Source organism: Planococcus citri, chromosome 5, assembly GCF_950023065.1.
Source record: "Planococcus citri chromosome 5, ihPlaCitr1.1, whole genome shotgun sequence".
Taxonomy (NCBI): Eukaryota; Metazoa; Arthropoda; class Insecta; order Hemiptera; family Pseudococcidae; genus Planococcus; species Planococcus citri.
The window spans coordinates 60110273-60126564 of NC_088681.1; the positions used below are offsets into that span (position 1 = coordinate 60110273).

A 16292-nucleotide genomic window follows, 5' to 3' on the forward strand; every position below is an offset into this window, starting at 1 on the left:
CATAACGTTTATAGGGTTCAAAAAGATATTTTACGCTATAAAAGTTTTTGAAATTGATTGTCAGTGGTTCCCAAAGTTCTTTTCTTATTCACAACTTTGGGAACCCCTGGAGCCGAAAAAGTGGTCATTTTGGGTTAACTGACCACGGATTCGTATTTGGGACATTTATTACAACATTTTAAGAGTGGTTGAGTCGATAACTGTCCGGGCCCAAAAAACGGCCTTATCGGGACTCCTCCTTTTTGCAACAATTGGCCCACATTTGGAGGATTTGTGCCATATTTTGAAATTTGAGTAAGGCTTGAGTTGGAAAAATCAACTCTTTTCACCTTGAACAAATTTGTTAAGAAACGTGATAAGTTTAATAATAATAACTTATTCTTCGTTATTAATTCATACTCGGGTAGTTTTTGCAACATTTTTTGGCGAAAAATTAAAAAAAAAATCGAAAAAATTGATTTTGGGAAATTTTGATTATTGGACTTGGCAACCTTGAATGTGATGATTTTGGAAAAAAATATCGGGTTATGTTGGCACTCATGGGAGCCAAACTAGAATGCAGTTTGATATGCATCCAATTTTCGACCCTTTGATTGATTGTAAACGGTTTCGAACCGTTTTGACTATAGTTCTGGAGCCTCCGGTAGATTCTTTGAAAGTGGAACCATCTACAAAATGTTGCATTATGAAGTGTCAAATCTAAAATTTACGTTTCACTTCAATTTTAGCATTCTGGGTCGATTGGGGGTGACATCAAACCAGCAAAATGTTGTTGGAGGCTCCTAAACTGTTTGAAAACATTATTTCAAGCGACTAAACCGAATTTAAGCTTTTTTTTGCTCAGTTGTAAGCCTATACAAATGAGTTTTTCAAACAATCAATTCATGTGCAATGCTTAACAGAAACTGATTTTCCAAAAAATAAAACAAGCAGTCGGCTTTATTAACCAAAATGTAAGCAATAAATTGAGAAATCGTGAGAACCAACATTTCAATGTAGAGAAAAATGACCAAATATCTGGTTTTTAATTTCAAAAGGTTGCACTGTTTTGCAACTTTTTGGTAAAAAAGAGAGTTTTTGGGAATTTGGAAAAATGTGAGGCTTTTTGGAATTTTGTTCTACCTACCAAAAAAAAAACATAATTTTTCGCCACTTCATTACTAAAAATTACAGTTTTGCCATAGATACTTGAAAAACGAGAACTTCTGACAATTTTTGGCAAAACGCAAAAGTTTGACAATTCTGGCAAAAAAGCGAGACTTTTGGACAATTTTTTGAAAAAAATGTAAATTTAAAAATTTTTTGAAAAAAACTTAATTTTTGAGCAATTTTGATAGAGTGAAAATTTTTGTATATTTTCTGCAACAAAAAAAACGACAATCTTCAGTAATTTTTCAAAGAAGCAAGAATTTTTCACTACTTATGTAAATGGGTTTTAGTACCTACATAAAAAGTAAGAATTTGACAAATTTACTTAAGTATCTAAAAGCAGAGTTGTGTGGGAATTTTTATAAAAAAATGTAATTTTTTCAAAATTTTTGTGGAATGGAAAAAAGCGAGATTTATTGCAACTACTTTTTTTGGTGAAAAAAGCATTGAATAGGTATTTGAAAAAAAGTAAACATTTTAAACAATTATTCTTCTAAAATCTGAGCGAGACTTTTTTCCGAATTTTTAGTGAAAAGACGAAACTTTTTGACAATTTCTGGTCTGGCTAATACTTACGTAAGCGACAATTTTCAGCCAGAAACGAGACTTTTCGGTAATTTTGACAATGAGAAAATTTTCCAACACTTTTGGCAAAAAGCGAGACTTTGACAACATCAGCAATGAAAGAATGCTGTGGAAGCTTTCCTTCAGAAAGTTCGTATTTTATCGCAGCAAAAAAAGCTAAATTATACCATACCTACTTCATTTCAAGAATTTTTTTACTGAAAATGGAAGTACTCGTAAATATACTCCAATCACACTTGAGGCCGCACGACCCTGACAATTTTCAAAATGTTCGTTTCAGTAACTTTTGAAAAATTATGGCATCAAACCAACTTTGTGTGCACAAGAACTCAAAAAAACGCATGAAAATAAACCCTCTAAGAATATTTCAACCTCACATGGCTCATTAAATTGGGATTTTTCAACAAGAAAAATGATAAAACTGTTTCAAATTTCACGTAAAATACATATTACAACACCATTCAGTATCAATGACGCGATCGATGTTATTCACAAAATTCGCTGCTTTTCGGAGTAATGAATGCCGAAATGTTCTGAATTTCCTTTGGCTCTTCTAGAAAGGAAAAATTTCCTTTTTTCAGCGGTTTCTCCATAGAACTAAAAACCTGTTTCAAATCTCGCAAAGTCAAACCGATGAGAAGCCTTCAAAAATCAAAGTCAGATACTATTGCATCAAAATGGCTCATTTCCCTTACCCCCTTCCTCCATGGAGAGTTGGGATGGAAATTGAATATGGTTTGTAGTGCATCAAAAAAGATAAGCCTACTTGTGAACCAAATTAAAAGAATTGTTCATTTTTGGCTCGAGGTATACTAACTGAGAACTGAGGATTAACCCATCAGTATTCTGTAACATCTGCATACCATCATTAAGAATAATTGTTTACTCAACTCTAGATTGATTTCAATAATACTGTTGCATCGTTAATTGCAATTTAATTACCGATTTACATGATTGAAACATAATACGTACGAGTGTAACATTTATGGATTTTTTACACAAGACTAAAATAAAGTTATCAAAAGAGAAAATGAAAAAAAAACACAAACGAACGAACGAACGAACAATAAACAGATAATCAGAATGTAAAAAACTGGTTTGACAAGATCATCCTAGCCCACGAATTTTTACAACAAAATCGTTCAACTAGAAACTAGACGTGATTTTTAGATTACTCCATAAAAACTATAGATCATACTTAAATAGCTATCAGCTCAAATTTTGAAACTTCCTCAGTAATTTCCAAACATAATAATAAAACAAAGATTTTGATGCAATAGAATTATTATTGGCTGGTTTCTTCTTTGAAAAATTGATAATAAGAGTTTTTACCTAATGCAGAGTGTCTAACAAAATCTGAAAACTAAAAAGAAGGACATTGGAAAGACCTTTTGGAAAGACAGTTACTGATACCCATCCAACCCCTCCCTCCCATTAATTTTCACAAAAAAATTATGATTCTAAGAAGAAACAAAAAAGTGGTCAAGAAAATACATCAGACAGTGGAAACAAAATATTCAATTTTTTGCTATTATTATTAAATTTTAATTATTTTGACGTTCAAAAAAAAACTAAAAATTCTGAAAAATTGAGTTTACATTTTTCCCTCAATTTTGATTAAATGACAGAATTATTTCAAAATTCGCGGAAAAAAGAAGGACATTTCCCGGACTTTTTTGAAAAGAAACACCCATGGAAAAAAGACAAGATTTTCCCGAACTTCTGCATCGAAAGGAATGTTGAGTTACACACCTTGCCCAGAATTCGTTCAGTCGAAACAAAATCGTCAATAAAAATTCAATAAGCAGTGCTAAGGTATGTACAAATAAAACATTTGACTGATGAATTTTTCTAAATTAAAGGTGACAAGCTTATTTTTAAAGTCTCTATATCTATATCTACCGATTGACATTGTCATAACTGTCATAAGCATCGTTGATAAATTCATTGATTTTTTTTTTCTTTCTGAACGAACTCAAATTATAAAATTAGTCATTGAGAAAATGCTAATCGTGGTATCCTATTTCCCGTTTAAAATTTCTCGCTGATTCCTCTTCCGGCAGTAAAAATCTTACGAAATCATTCAATTCCTCGAAAAACGATTGGTTTAGTAACGTTCCACAAAACCCAAGTACCTTTTCGTCATTGGCCATAATGTTTGTCTTAAATTGAGTTATCTCATTTTCGTTCTGTAAACATATCCGCATTAATCCATGTAAGCCTTCGCCCCATACTTCAGTAATCAAATCTCGCCAGCAATTATGCCACAAAGTGTTCCTCTGCTCGTGGGTGGCATGAGAAAGAACAGCCAATAAGAACTTAAACTCTTTGGGAATCGGTACGGATTCAAACCAGATGAATATGTCTTTAAATAATTGATTATTCGATGTAATGTCTCTAACAGCCGAACGTTTCAAATCTACTGTAGCAGTGTTCCATATTTCAGAACATAATTGAACAAAACTATCAATATCGCGACGATTATCATCATCTTCGTCCTCGTCCAGGAACCAAGTACAGCCACCTTCATGCAATTTGGAAACGTCACAGTATCCCCTAACCTCACTTTGCATAATTTTCACAATCAGATTTGTAAAAGCAATCTCTGTCATCATGTTTTTAACACAAATCCATGACGATAGAACGGCTTCTTCATCATAACAAGATCTTTTCAACAATGCATATAACAATTCACAACCATTTGTATGAAGAAATTCATTGAGCTGTTGATCGTCCAATTTGGGTAAAATGAATCGAACCAACAATGGTAAATCATAACTACAAAGATCGATAGCTATCGACAAACGATTTTCCGATGGAGTAAGATTCCAAAAATATTCCAACGATGATCTACTGTGAGGCATGAAATCATCCAATCCCCATTCTTCCATAGGAGGAGCGGGTATTTTGATATGATTTTCGAGAAAATCAATCCAATTTGCGAAGTGCGGATTATCTTCAAAATATCTTTCACACAGCGAGTCCGTCTTTTTCAATCCAAGCGGCCAAATTCGCATCATATCGTCTTCAAAACAGTACGTACACGCAATTAGAAACTTCGGATGGACATCAAATCGATCACAATGCATCATACGTTCGGCAGTCTTCTCGTAATCAATGGTTCCGTTATAATCGCATACAAAATCCTCGAAGTATTCCAAAACAGAGTATTGATTGTCGTAATGATAACGAAATATTGTTCTATGATGTTTCCATAGCCAGTAATTCATTGAAAAGCCAAATTTTTCAACATAGGTATCTATCATCGGATAAATCGTAGATGGCAAATCGGGAATCATGGATTTCGATGAGATATTGCGATCAGATGGACGAAAGTTTTTAAATGAACCGCTCGAACGGTATTTGATTATTTCGCAGCGCCATATTTCGAGGCTAATGACGATCGCTGATAACTCCCTGAGGGGGACTGGAGTCGGATGAAAAATATCGAACACGTCAGAAGTGATTTCAGCCATTTGCAAATCTTGATAAAGACACAATTTCGATCCAAACCTAGAATCGAAAATAATGATTGAATTAATGCAGCTGAGAAATGAGCAGGTAACATTGCTAAAATAAGATCGAATGGGAATAGGCAGATCAATCATAAATTCAATCATCATCACAAAAAAAAAAAAATAGCCCAACTACCAATTTTATAAGCTGCAGCTTTTACAAACAGATTTTGAGGATTTTCATGAAATATACCAACCTTCTGGAGTTTTCAACAATTTTAACGTATATATTCACATAAATACATAGCTTTACTAATCGAAATGTAAGCAAAAAATTGAAAAATCGTGAGTACCTACCTAAAACATTTCAGTGAGGAGAAAAATTACAAAAAAAAGAAAAAAAAACAGAAAACTTGAAATTAATAATGATCTGATTTTTAATTTCAAAAAGTTGCACTGTTTTGCAACTTTTTGGTAAAAAAGTGAGATTTTTGGCAATTTGGAATAATGTGAGGCTTTTTGGAATGTTGTTTTACCAAAAAAAAAAAACACAATTTTTTGCCATTGTATTACTAAAAATTACAGTTTTTTCATACTTGAAAAATCGAGAAATTCTGACAATTTTTGGCAAAAAACAAAACTTAAGTATTTGACAATTTTAGCAAAGAGATTTTTTTGGCAATTTGTGGCAAAAATGCGAGACATTTGGACAACTTTTTTAAAAAAATAACAATTTAAAAATTAAAAAAAAAAAACCTTTTTGGAATTTAAGCAAAAAAATAATTTTAACCGATTTTGATAGAAAGCGAGAATTTTTGTCTATTTTTAGCAACAAAAAAAAAAAACGAAAATCTTCAGTAATTTTTCAAAAAAGTAAGAATTTTTTAATTAATGAGTTTTAGTACTTACATAAAAGTATGACTTTGACAAATTTACTTCGTAGCTAAAAGCAAAATTGTGTGGGAATCGTTGGAAAAAAATGTAGGTAATTTTTTCCAAATGTTTGTGAAATGGAAAAAAGCGAGATTTTTTGCACTGTAAGTATTTGTTTTGGTGAAAAAAACATCGAATCATTTGAAAAAAAGTAAACATTCAAAAAATTTTTCCTAAAATGTGAGCGAGACCTTTTTCCAAATTTTCATAGAAAAGACGAAACTTTTTCACAACTTCTGGCTAATACCTAAGCAACAATTTTCAGCACGAAACGATACTTTCGTCAATTTTGACAATGGCGAAATTTCCCCATACTTTTGGCAGAATGCGAGACGTTGACAACATTAGCAAAAATGTTCGTTTCAGTAACTTTTGAAAAACTATTACATCAAACTGACTTGGTGGATTGAAAATAAAACCTTTAAGAATATCTCGACCTCACGTGGCTCGTACGATTCGGATTCTTCAACAAGAAAAATGATAAAACTGTTTCAGATTTTAAAATATTACAACACCATTCAGTATTAGCAATTATGAAATTGATTTTATTCGTAAGATTCGGTAATTACTCCCTTCCCCCTAGGAGAGTTGGTATGGAAATTACCTATGGTTTATACCTAGTGTTCAAAACTTGAGAAAAAAATTAGAAGAATTGATTCAGTTTTTGCTCGAGGTAGTGAGGACTGAGGATTAACCCATCAATAAACTGAAACACCTACATACCATATCATTCAGAATCTTCACTCAACTAGAGATTGAATTCAATAATACTTTTGCATTGTTGTTTGTACGTTTTTTAATTATCAATTTGCACGATTGAAACAAATATAATACATATGAGAGGCGTTTCGCGATATGGTTGATTTTATTTGTAAAATTCGGTAATTTTGGAAGTAAAAATGGCAAAATTTTTTGAGTTTCTTTTGAGTTTTCCAGAAAGAAAACATTTCCTCCTTTCCCCCAGGTTCCCATAGAACGAACAGCCTGTTTGAAATCTCGCAAATCAATTTACTTGAGCTACGAGCCTTCAAAAATCAAAATCTAGCTCATATGTACTATCGCATCGAAATAACTTATTACCCTTACCCCCATCCTCCGAGGAGAGTTGGTATGAACATTAACACTATGGTTTATATTGTTCAAAAAGGATAAGCTTACTTTGTGAACAAAATTAGAAGAATTGATTTAGTTTTTGCTCGAGGTAGTGAGGACCGAGGATTACCCCATCAATACCTGTACTAAAACATCTGCATACCATATCATCCAGAATCTTTACTCAACTCGAAATTGAATTCAATAACACTTTTGCATCGTTGTTTGTACGTAATTTAATAATCGATTTGCATGATTGAAACATAGTACAACATATGAATTTTTTACACAAGATTAAAATAACTTATCAAATGAAAAATTGAAAAAACAAACAATCAAGGGATGATCAAAATGTAAAAATCTGGCTTGACAAGATCATCCCAGACTACGAATCGTTAAACTAGAAACTAGATGTATTGTGATTTTTAGATTATTCCATAAAAACTAAAACATACTTAAGTACATAGTTCAGCTCAAATTTTAAAACTTCCCCAGTACTTTCCAAACTCCATAATAAAACTGATATGAACCAAGATTTCGATACCATAGATTTATAATCGGTTGCTGCATTCTTTAAAAAATTAATTACACGAGTTTTTACCTCACACAGGGTGTCTATTAAAATCTGAAAACTAAAAAGGACCTTGGAAGGACCTTTTGGAGAGATATTTTCAAAATTGAAAATGTACTGTTTACCCCCCCCCCCCCCCAATGTTTAAAAGAAACAAAAAAATAATCAAGAAAATACATCAAATAATGGGAACAAAATATTAAATTTTTTGCTATTATATATTGACCTTTAAAAAAACGAATGATTCTGAAAAATTGAGTGTACATTTTTCGTTCAATTTTGATTAAATGACGGAATTATTCAAAAATTCATTGCTGATACACTTTTTAGAGTAAAGCTGACGACATAAGCTTATTTTTAGAGTCTGCAAATCTACTAATCGACATCGTCATAACTGTCATAAGCATCGTCGATAAATTCATAATCGTAGTAGCCTATTCTCTGTTTAAAACTTATCGCTGCTTGCATTTCTGGAAATAAAAATCTCACGAAACTGTTAACTTCGTCGAAACTAGATTCGGCTAGTGAGATTCTACAAGTTGAAAGTACCTTTTCGTCATTGGCCATGATGTTTTCCTTGAATTGAGTAATCTCATCTCCGTTTCGTAAGCATAGCCCCATTATTTCATGTAAATCTTCGCCCCATGCTACAGTGATCAAATCTCGCCAGCAATTATGCCAGAAAGCGTTCCTCTGCTCATAGGTGGCGTGAGAAAGAACAGCCAATGAGAACTTCAATTCACCCGAGGTCGGTGGGGGATCAAGCCAGATAAATATGTCTTTAAATAACATCTCATTCGATGTAATGTCTCTAACAGCCGAACGTTTCAAATTTTCTGCAGCAGTGTTCCATATTTCAATACATAATTGAATAAAATCATCAATATCGCGACGATCATCGTCATCATGTTCGTCTACGAACCAAGTACTGCCATAATGATGCAATTCGGAATCTTCGCAGTATCCCCTAACTTCGCTTTGCATAATTTTCGCAATCAGATTTGTGAAAGCAACCTCGTTCATAATATTTTTAACACAAATCCAAGCCGATAGAACGGCTTCTTCATCATAACAAGATCTTTTCAACAAAGCGTATAACAATTCACAAACATTTGGTTGAAGAAATTCATTAAGCTGTTGATGGTCCAATTTTGGTAAAATGAATCGAACCAACAATGGTAAATCATAAACACAAAGTTCGATAGCTACCCACAAACGACATTCCGATGTAGCGAGATTCCAAAAATATTCCAACGATGATCTACTGTGGGGCATGAAATCATCCAAACAAAATTCTTCGATTGAAGGTTCGGTTATCTTGATATGATTTTCGAGAAAATCAATCCAATTTGCGAAGTGCGAATTATCTTTGAAATATCTTTCACACAGAGAGTCCGTCTTTTTCAATCCCAGTTGCCAAATTCGTATCATATCGTCTTCAAAACAGTACGTACACGCAATTAGAAATTTTTGATGCATATCAAATCGATCACAATGCATCATACGTTTGGCAGTCTTCTCGTAATCAATGGTTCCGTTGTAATCGCATACAAAATCCTCGAAGTATTCCAAAACAGAGTATTGATTGTCGTAACGATAACGAAATATTGTTCTATGATGTTTCCATAGCCAGTTATTCATTGAAAATCCAAATCTTCGAACATAGGTATCTATGTATTATAGGATAAATCTGAGATGGCAAATGGGGAATTATGGTTTTCGATGAGACACTTTGACCAGATGGACGGAAGTTCTTTAACGAACCGCTGGACCGGTATTTATTTATTTCGCAGCGCCATATTTCGAGGCTAATGACGATCGCTGATAACTCCCTGAGGGGGACTGGCGTCGGATGAAAAATATCGAACACGTCAGAAGTGATTTCAGCCATTTGCAATTCTTGATTAAGACACAAGTTCGATCCAAACCTAGAATCGTAAATAATGATTGAATTAATGCTGCTGAGAAATGAGCAGGTAACATTACTAAAATACGATCGAATGCGAATAGAGAGATCAATATCATAGATTCAATTATCATCAGTTATCAAAGTGAAAAGAATTTAGCTTAAGTACCAATTTTATGAGCTGCAGTTTTCACAAACAGGTTTCGAGGATTTTCATGAAATTTACCAACCTTCTGGAGAAATTTTCAACAATTTTAACGTAAGAATTCACATACCTACTAGCTTTGCTTTACTAACCAAAATGTAGGTAAGCAAAAACTTGAAAAATCGTGAGCACCTAAAACATTTTAATGATGGAGAAAAATTACCAAAAAAAAAAAAAAACAGAAAACAGAAAACTTCAAAATTGATATGATTGGTTTCGAATTTCAAAAAGTTGCGGTTTTGCAATTTTTGGTAAGAAAAGTGAGATTTTTGGCAATTTGGAAAAATGTGCGGCTTTTTGGAATTTTGTTTTACAAAAAACAGAAAAAAAAACATAATTTTTTGCCGCTTCGTTATTAAAAAATACAGTCTTTTCATGCCTGAAAAAACGAGAATTTCTGGCAATTTTCGGCAAAAACAAAACTGACAATAGCAAAGAGATTTTTTTGGCAATTTCTGGCAAAGAAGCGAGATTTTTGGACAACTTTTTAAAAAAAAATAACGATTTAAATATTTTTAGAAAATTTTTTTTGGAATTTTTGCCGAAAAAACCAAAGTTTTGAACCAATTTTAATAGAAAGCTAACATCTGCAACAAAAAAAAACTACGATCTACAGTAATTTTTCAAAAATGCGAAAATCTTTGTTCCTAAATTACTGAAAAGCGAGAATTTTTTTACTAAATATGGGTTTTAGTAGGCACATAAAAAGTAAGACTTTGAACAATTTGAGTACTTGGTAGCTAAAAGCAGTTTTGTGTGGGAATTGTTGGGGGAAAAATGCAATTTTATCACAATTTTTGTGGAATGGAAAAAATTGAGATTTTTTGCAACTATTTGTTTTAGTGAAAAAAACATCGAATAATTATTTGACAAAAAGTAAACATTTTAAACACTTTACCTAAATACCTAGTCCAGTCCTTTTTTAGCAAAATTTTTAGTCGAACCTCGGAAAAATTGGGGGAAAGCTGAATTTCACATTATTTGTTCATGTTAGTCTCTAAAACGACCAATCAAAAGTTGCAACCCGTAACTTGACCGCTACCCCCGCAAGAGATCATTAACCTTTGCCGATACAGGGTTTTCGGCTGTATCGCCGAAATGAAGGGTCCGAGAGAAAAAATGTTCAAACAAAAATTGTTCTACGCTAAATTTTCTATAAGTATGACCAGTTAAGTTAGAATATATTTTTCAATTTTTAGTAAGTTTTTGAAAATCTAGGTCAAAAATGAGAAGAAAATCAAAATTGTACCAAATTGAGAGCTATAAAGCTGAAATTTGAGATATACCCTATTTTCAACCAGCCAAATCGATTGGAAACTATTTCAAACCGTTTTGAGCAGTTCTGGAGCCTCCGGAACATTTTTGAAACTTGAAATATCCCACATCAAATGAAGTTGGAAAGAGGATATTTACGCTTCAATCCAACTTAAACACACTATCAAGTCGACTGCTGGTGGGTTTGAGTCATTTTGTGGCCATCAGCAACTTTTTGAAAACTCTTGGAGCCTCCAGTAGATTTTTGAAACTTGAAATCAAATGGAGTTGAAAAGCCGAAATTTATTCTGTAAATTAATTTTAATACACTATACGAAGTCAACTGTAAGTAGATTTCAAGTCGTATTGTAGCCTTCAGCGAGTTTTTGGAAATTACTGGAGCCTCCTTTACATTTTTGAAACTTGCAATTTCTACAAAATTTCATCAAATGGAGTTGAAAAGCCGAAAGTTAATTCGGATAGATTTCGTGGCATTTTCAGAAAAACTGAAGTTTCTAAAAATCTGCTGGTGGCTCCAAAACGGATTGAAACTGCCAGCGATCTACCTCAGAATAGGTAATGTCAAAAATGGGGTGTCTCTGTTTGGTAAAATTTCACGGAAATTTTAAGCATTGAAATATCTGCTGGAGGCTCCAGTAATTTCCAAAAAGTCGCTGGAGCCTCCAGAACGACTTGAAATCCGCTTGCAGTCGACTCCCTAGCGTATTTAATTTAGTTTACAGAATGAATTTTAGCTTTCCAGCTGCATTTGATGAAATTTTGTGGAAATTTCTAGTTTTAAAAATCTGCTGGAGGTTCCAGAATTGCTCAAAATAGTTTGAAATAGTTTCTAATCGATTTGGCAGATCGAAAATAGGATATGATATATCCCAAATTTCATCCTTCTACGTCAATCTGGTGCAATTTTGATCTTTTCTTCATTTTTGGCCAAAATTTGATTTTCAAAAATTCACCAAAAATTGAAAAATATATTTCAACTGAACTGGTCATGCTCATAAAAAAATTTGGCGTAGAATAATTTCAGTTCAATCATTTTCTCCCCTCCTGCCCTTCATTTCGGCGATACAGCCGAAAAACGTAGATTGACAAAGGTTAATGACCTCTTGCGGGGATCGCAGACAAGTTGCAGAGTGCAACTTTGGTAAAACTATTTTTGAGTCTACTGTGAATCGAGTTCACGTTTTACATACATTGTCAACTGGCAACTTTACCCCCTCCTCAATAAGGGTGAAATCGCCATTTTGGGAAAAGCTGAACTGGTCATGCTGATAAGAAGTTTCACTTGAGTTTTCCAGAAAGAACACATTTCCTCCTTTCCCCCAGGTTACCATAGAGAAATAACTCATTACCCTTACCCCCATCCCCCTAGGAGAGTTGGTATGGAAATTACCTATGGTTTATAGTGTTTAAAAAAGATAAACCTACTTGTGAACAAAATTATAAGAATTGATTCAGTTTTTGCTCCAGGTAGTGAGGACCGAAGATTAACCCATCAATATACTGAAATATCTGCATACCATATAATCCAGAATCTTTACTCAACTCGAGATTGAATTCAATAACACTTTTGCATCGTTGTTTGTACGTAATTTAATAATCGATTTGCATGATTGAAACATAATAATTATAACATATGGAATTTTTTTACACAAGATTGAAATAAACTTATCAAATGAAAAAGTAAAAAAACAAACAAACCAACAATCAAGAGATAATCAGAATGTAAAAATCTGGCTTGACAAGATCATCCTAGAATACGAATTTTACGAAAAAAATCGTTCAACTATACAAACTAGATGTGATTTTTAGATTATTCCATAAAAACTAGAACATACTTAAGCATAGCTCAGCTCAAATTTTGAAACTTCCTCAGTACTTTCCAAACACCATAATATTAATAAAATAGCGATGAACGAAGATTTCGATACCTACCATAGATTCATAATCGATTGCTGCATTCTTTAAAAAATTAATTATACGAGTTTTCACCTCACACAGGGTGTCTATTGAAATCTTAAAACTAAAAAGAAGGACCTCGGAAGGACCCAAAATTGAAAATGTACTCAAACCCCTCCCCCCTCCTCATCACCACATTCGTTGTCACAATATTGTCAAAAAAAAAACTTCAAAAATATACAATGTTTAAGAGAAAGAAAAAAATAATCAAGGAAATACATCTAACAATGGGAAAAAAAATATTAAATTTTTTGCCATTATCATTTAATTACCTAAATTGACGTTTAAAAAAATGAAAGATTCTGAAAAATTGAGTGTACATTTTTCGCTCAGTTATGATTAAATGACAGAATTATTTCAAAATTCAGAAAAAATGGGGGCATTCGGGCAAACAGGAAGACTTTTTCCCAACTTTTTTTGAATGGAAACTGCTACAGGCAAAAATACAATTTTTCCTGACCTTCTGGATTTGAATAAGGACTGTTAGACACCTTGCCCCGAATTCGTTCAGTCGAAACAAAAGCGTCAATAAATTCAATACGCTGTGCTAAGGTACAAATAAAACATAGCTGATACACATTTTAGACTAAAGGTGACGACATAAGCTAATTTTTAAAGTCTACAAATCTACTAATCGACATCGTCATAACTGTCATAAGCATCGTCGATGAATGCATAATCGTAATAGCCTATTCTACGTTTAAAATTTATCGCTGCTTGTATATCTGGAAATAAAAATCTCGCCAAACCGTTCACTTCGTAGAAACTAGATTCGGCTAGCGAGAATCTAAGAGTCGAAAGTATATTTTCGTCATTGGCTACGATGTTTTCCTTGAATTGAGTTATCTCATCTTCGTTTGGTAAACATAGCCGCATTATTTCATGTAAATCTTCGCCCCATGCTTCCATTATCAAATCTCGCCAGCAATAATGCCAGAAAGCGTTCCTTTGCTCGTAGGTGGCGTAAGAAAGAACAGCCAATGAGAACTTCAATTCACCCGTGACCAGTGGGGGATCTAGCCAGGTAAATATGTCTTTAAATAAACTATTATTCGATGTAATGTCTCTAACAGCCGAACGTTTCAAATTTTCCGCAGCAGTGTTCCAGATTTCAATACATAATTGAACAACAGCATCAATACCGCGAAAATCATCATCATCATCGTACATACACCAACCACCGTCACCATAATGCAATTCGGATGCTTCATCGCAGTACCCCCTAAACTCGCTTTGCATAATTTTCATAGTCAGATTTGTGAAAGCTACCTCGTTTATCATGTTTTTAACACAAACCCATGATGATAGAACGGCTTCTTCATCATACCATGACCTTTTCAACAAAGCGTATAACAATACACAACCATTTGTACGAAGAAATTCATCAAGCTGTTGAACGTCCAATTTTGGGAAAATGAATCGAACCAACAATGCTAAATCATACCTACAAAGATCGATAGCTATCGACAAACGATTTTCTGATGGAGTAAGATTCCAAAAATATTCCAACGATGATCTACTGTGAGGCATGAAATCATCCAACCCCCATTCTTCCATAGGAGGCTCGGGTATCTTGATATGGTTTTCGAGAAAATCAATCCAATTTGCGAAGTGCGGATTATCTTTAAAATATCTTTCACACAGCGAGTCCGTCTTTTTCAATCCAAGCGGCCAAATTCGTATCATATCGTCTTCAAAACAGTACGTACACGCAATTAGAAACTTTTGATGGACATCAAATCGATCACAATGCATCATGCGTTTGGCAGTCTTCTCGTAATCAATGGTTCCGTTGTATTCGCATACAAAATCCTCGAAGTATTCCAAAACAGAGTATTGATTATCGTAGTGATAACGAAATATTGTTCCATGATGTTTCCATAGCCAGTAATTCATTGAAAGGCCAAATCTTTTAACATAGGTATCTATCATCGGATAAATCGTAGATGGCAAATCGGGAATCATGGTTTTCGATGAGATACTGCGATCAGATGGACGTAAGTCCTTCAACGAACCGCTCGAACGGTATTTAATTATTTCGCAGCGCCATATTTCTAGGCTAATGACGATCGCTGATAACTCTCTGAGGGGGACTGGAGTCGGATGAAAAATATCGAACACGTCAGAATTGATTTCAGCCATTTTCGATTCTTGATTAAGAGACAATTTTCGATCCAAACCTGGAATCGTAAATAATGATGGAATTAATGCTGGGAAATGAGCAGATCACTTGACTAAAATATGGTCGAATGCTAGGTAATGGACAGATGAATCATGGTGAATGGCATTCACTTATACTGAATTAACATCAGTTATCAAAGCGATGAGAATTTAGCCTCCCAATTTTATAAGCAGTTTTCATCAACAGATTTTGAGAATTTTCATGAAACTTATCAATCTTCTGGAGAAATTTTCAACAATTCTAACGTATTCAGTATTCACAGACTATTCATCTTTTAAAACAGATTCATTCTGGAGTATTTCATTATTCAAGTTATATGCAAGCAACAAGAAATTACAAAATAATAGATAATAATTTCCTATTCACCAACTGGTTGCTGGTATAAATAATGCACCCAGATGTCTTTACGATCGCTGGTATTGTTGACAGACAACACAATATTCAATATTCATAAATAATTCTTGAAAATTAGATTTTCAATCAATTCTACAAAATTTTACGTAATATCAAAACAATTTCTAATTCGACTTGGATCATCTTCATAAAAGATTTCAAAGTGTTTTTCGTCTCTCAAACTTCATCATTTCCAGTGCGATTCTCAACAATAAACGACATAATTATTTGTACATTTTATATTTTCATGAATCTTAATTATATCTCGAATCTCTTTTTAATCAGCTTCGATCTTCTTCATAAAATATAACAAATTTAGATACGTTTCACTCTCAAAAGCATACTTTCATAGTTCATCATATTTTTAAGTTTGGTAGGTTTTTCAAAAACTCGCCAAGCGAGTGAAAAATTATAGGTAATTCAATAATTGTTAATCATCACATTCGACGTGTCCAATTAAAAAATTCATCTCAACAGCAAATTCTTTTCAGCTGAACATTTCAACAAACTCATATATTTAAGAAGGCTAGCGGGAGGTACTTCAACAGACAGAAAAATTTCTGAACCAGACAAAGTTCATTTGGAAGGGA

At 33.3% G+C, this 16292-nt stretch overlaps 1 protein-coding gene across 2 annotated transcripts in view; it reads right to left on the reverse strand.

Moving 5' to 3' along the window:
* LOC135846369 (uncharacterized) overlaps positions 1–16292 on the reverse strand; it is a 63781-nt gene that overhangs the window by 13859 nt on the left and 33630 nt on the right. Inside the window, exon 2 of one of the 2 annotated variants that reach the window (XM_065365425.1) lies at positions 12744–15307. The exons of the other annotated variant lie outside the window; for it this stretch is intronic. Within the exon in view, the coding sequence (XP_065221497.1) occupies positions 13758–15269 (1512 nt within the window). The 5' untranslated portion in view covers positions 15270–15307 and the 3' untranslated portion in view covers positions 12744–13757. Of the gene's footprint in view, positions 1–12743; positions 15308–16292 lie in introns of those variants that run through there. 2 annotated transcript variants of the gene reach the window in all.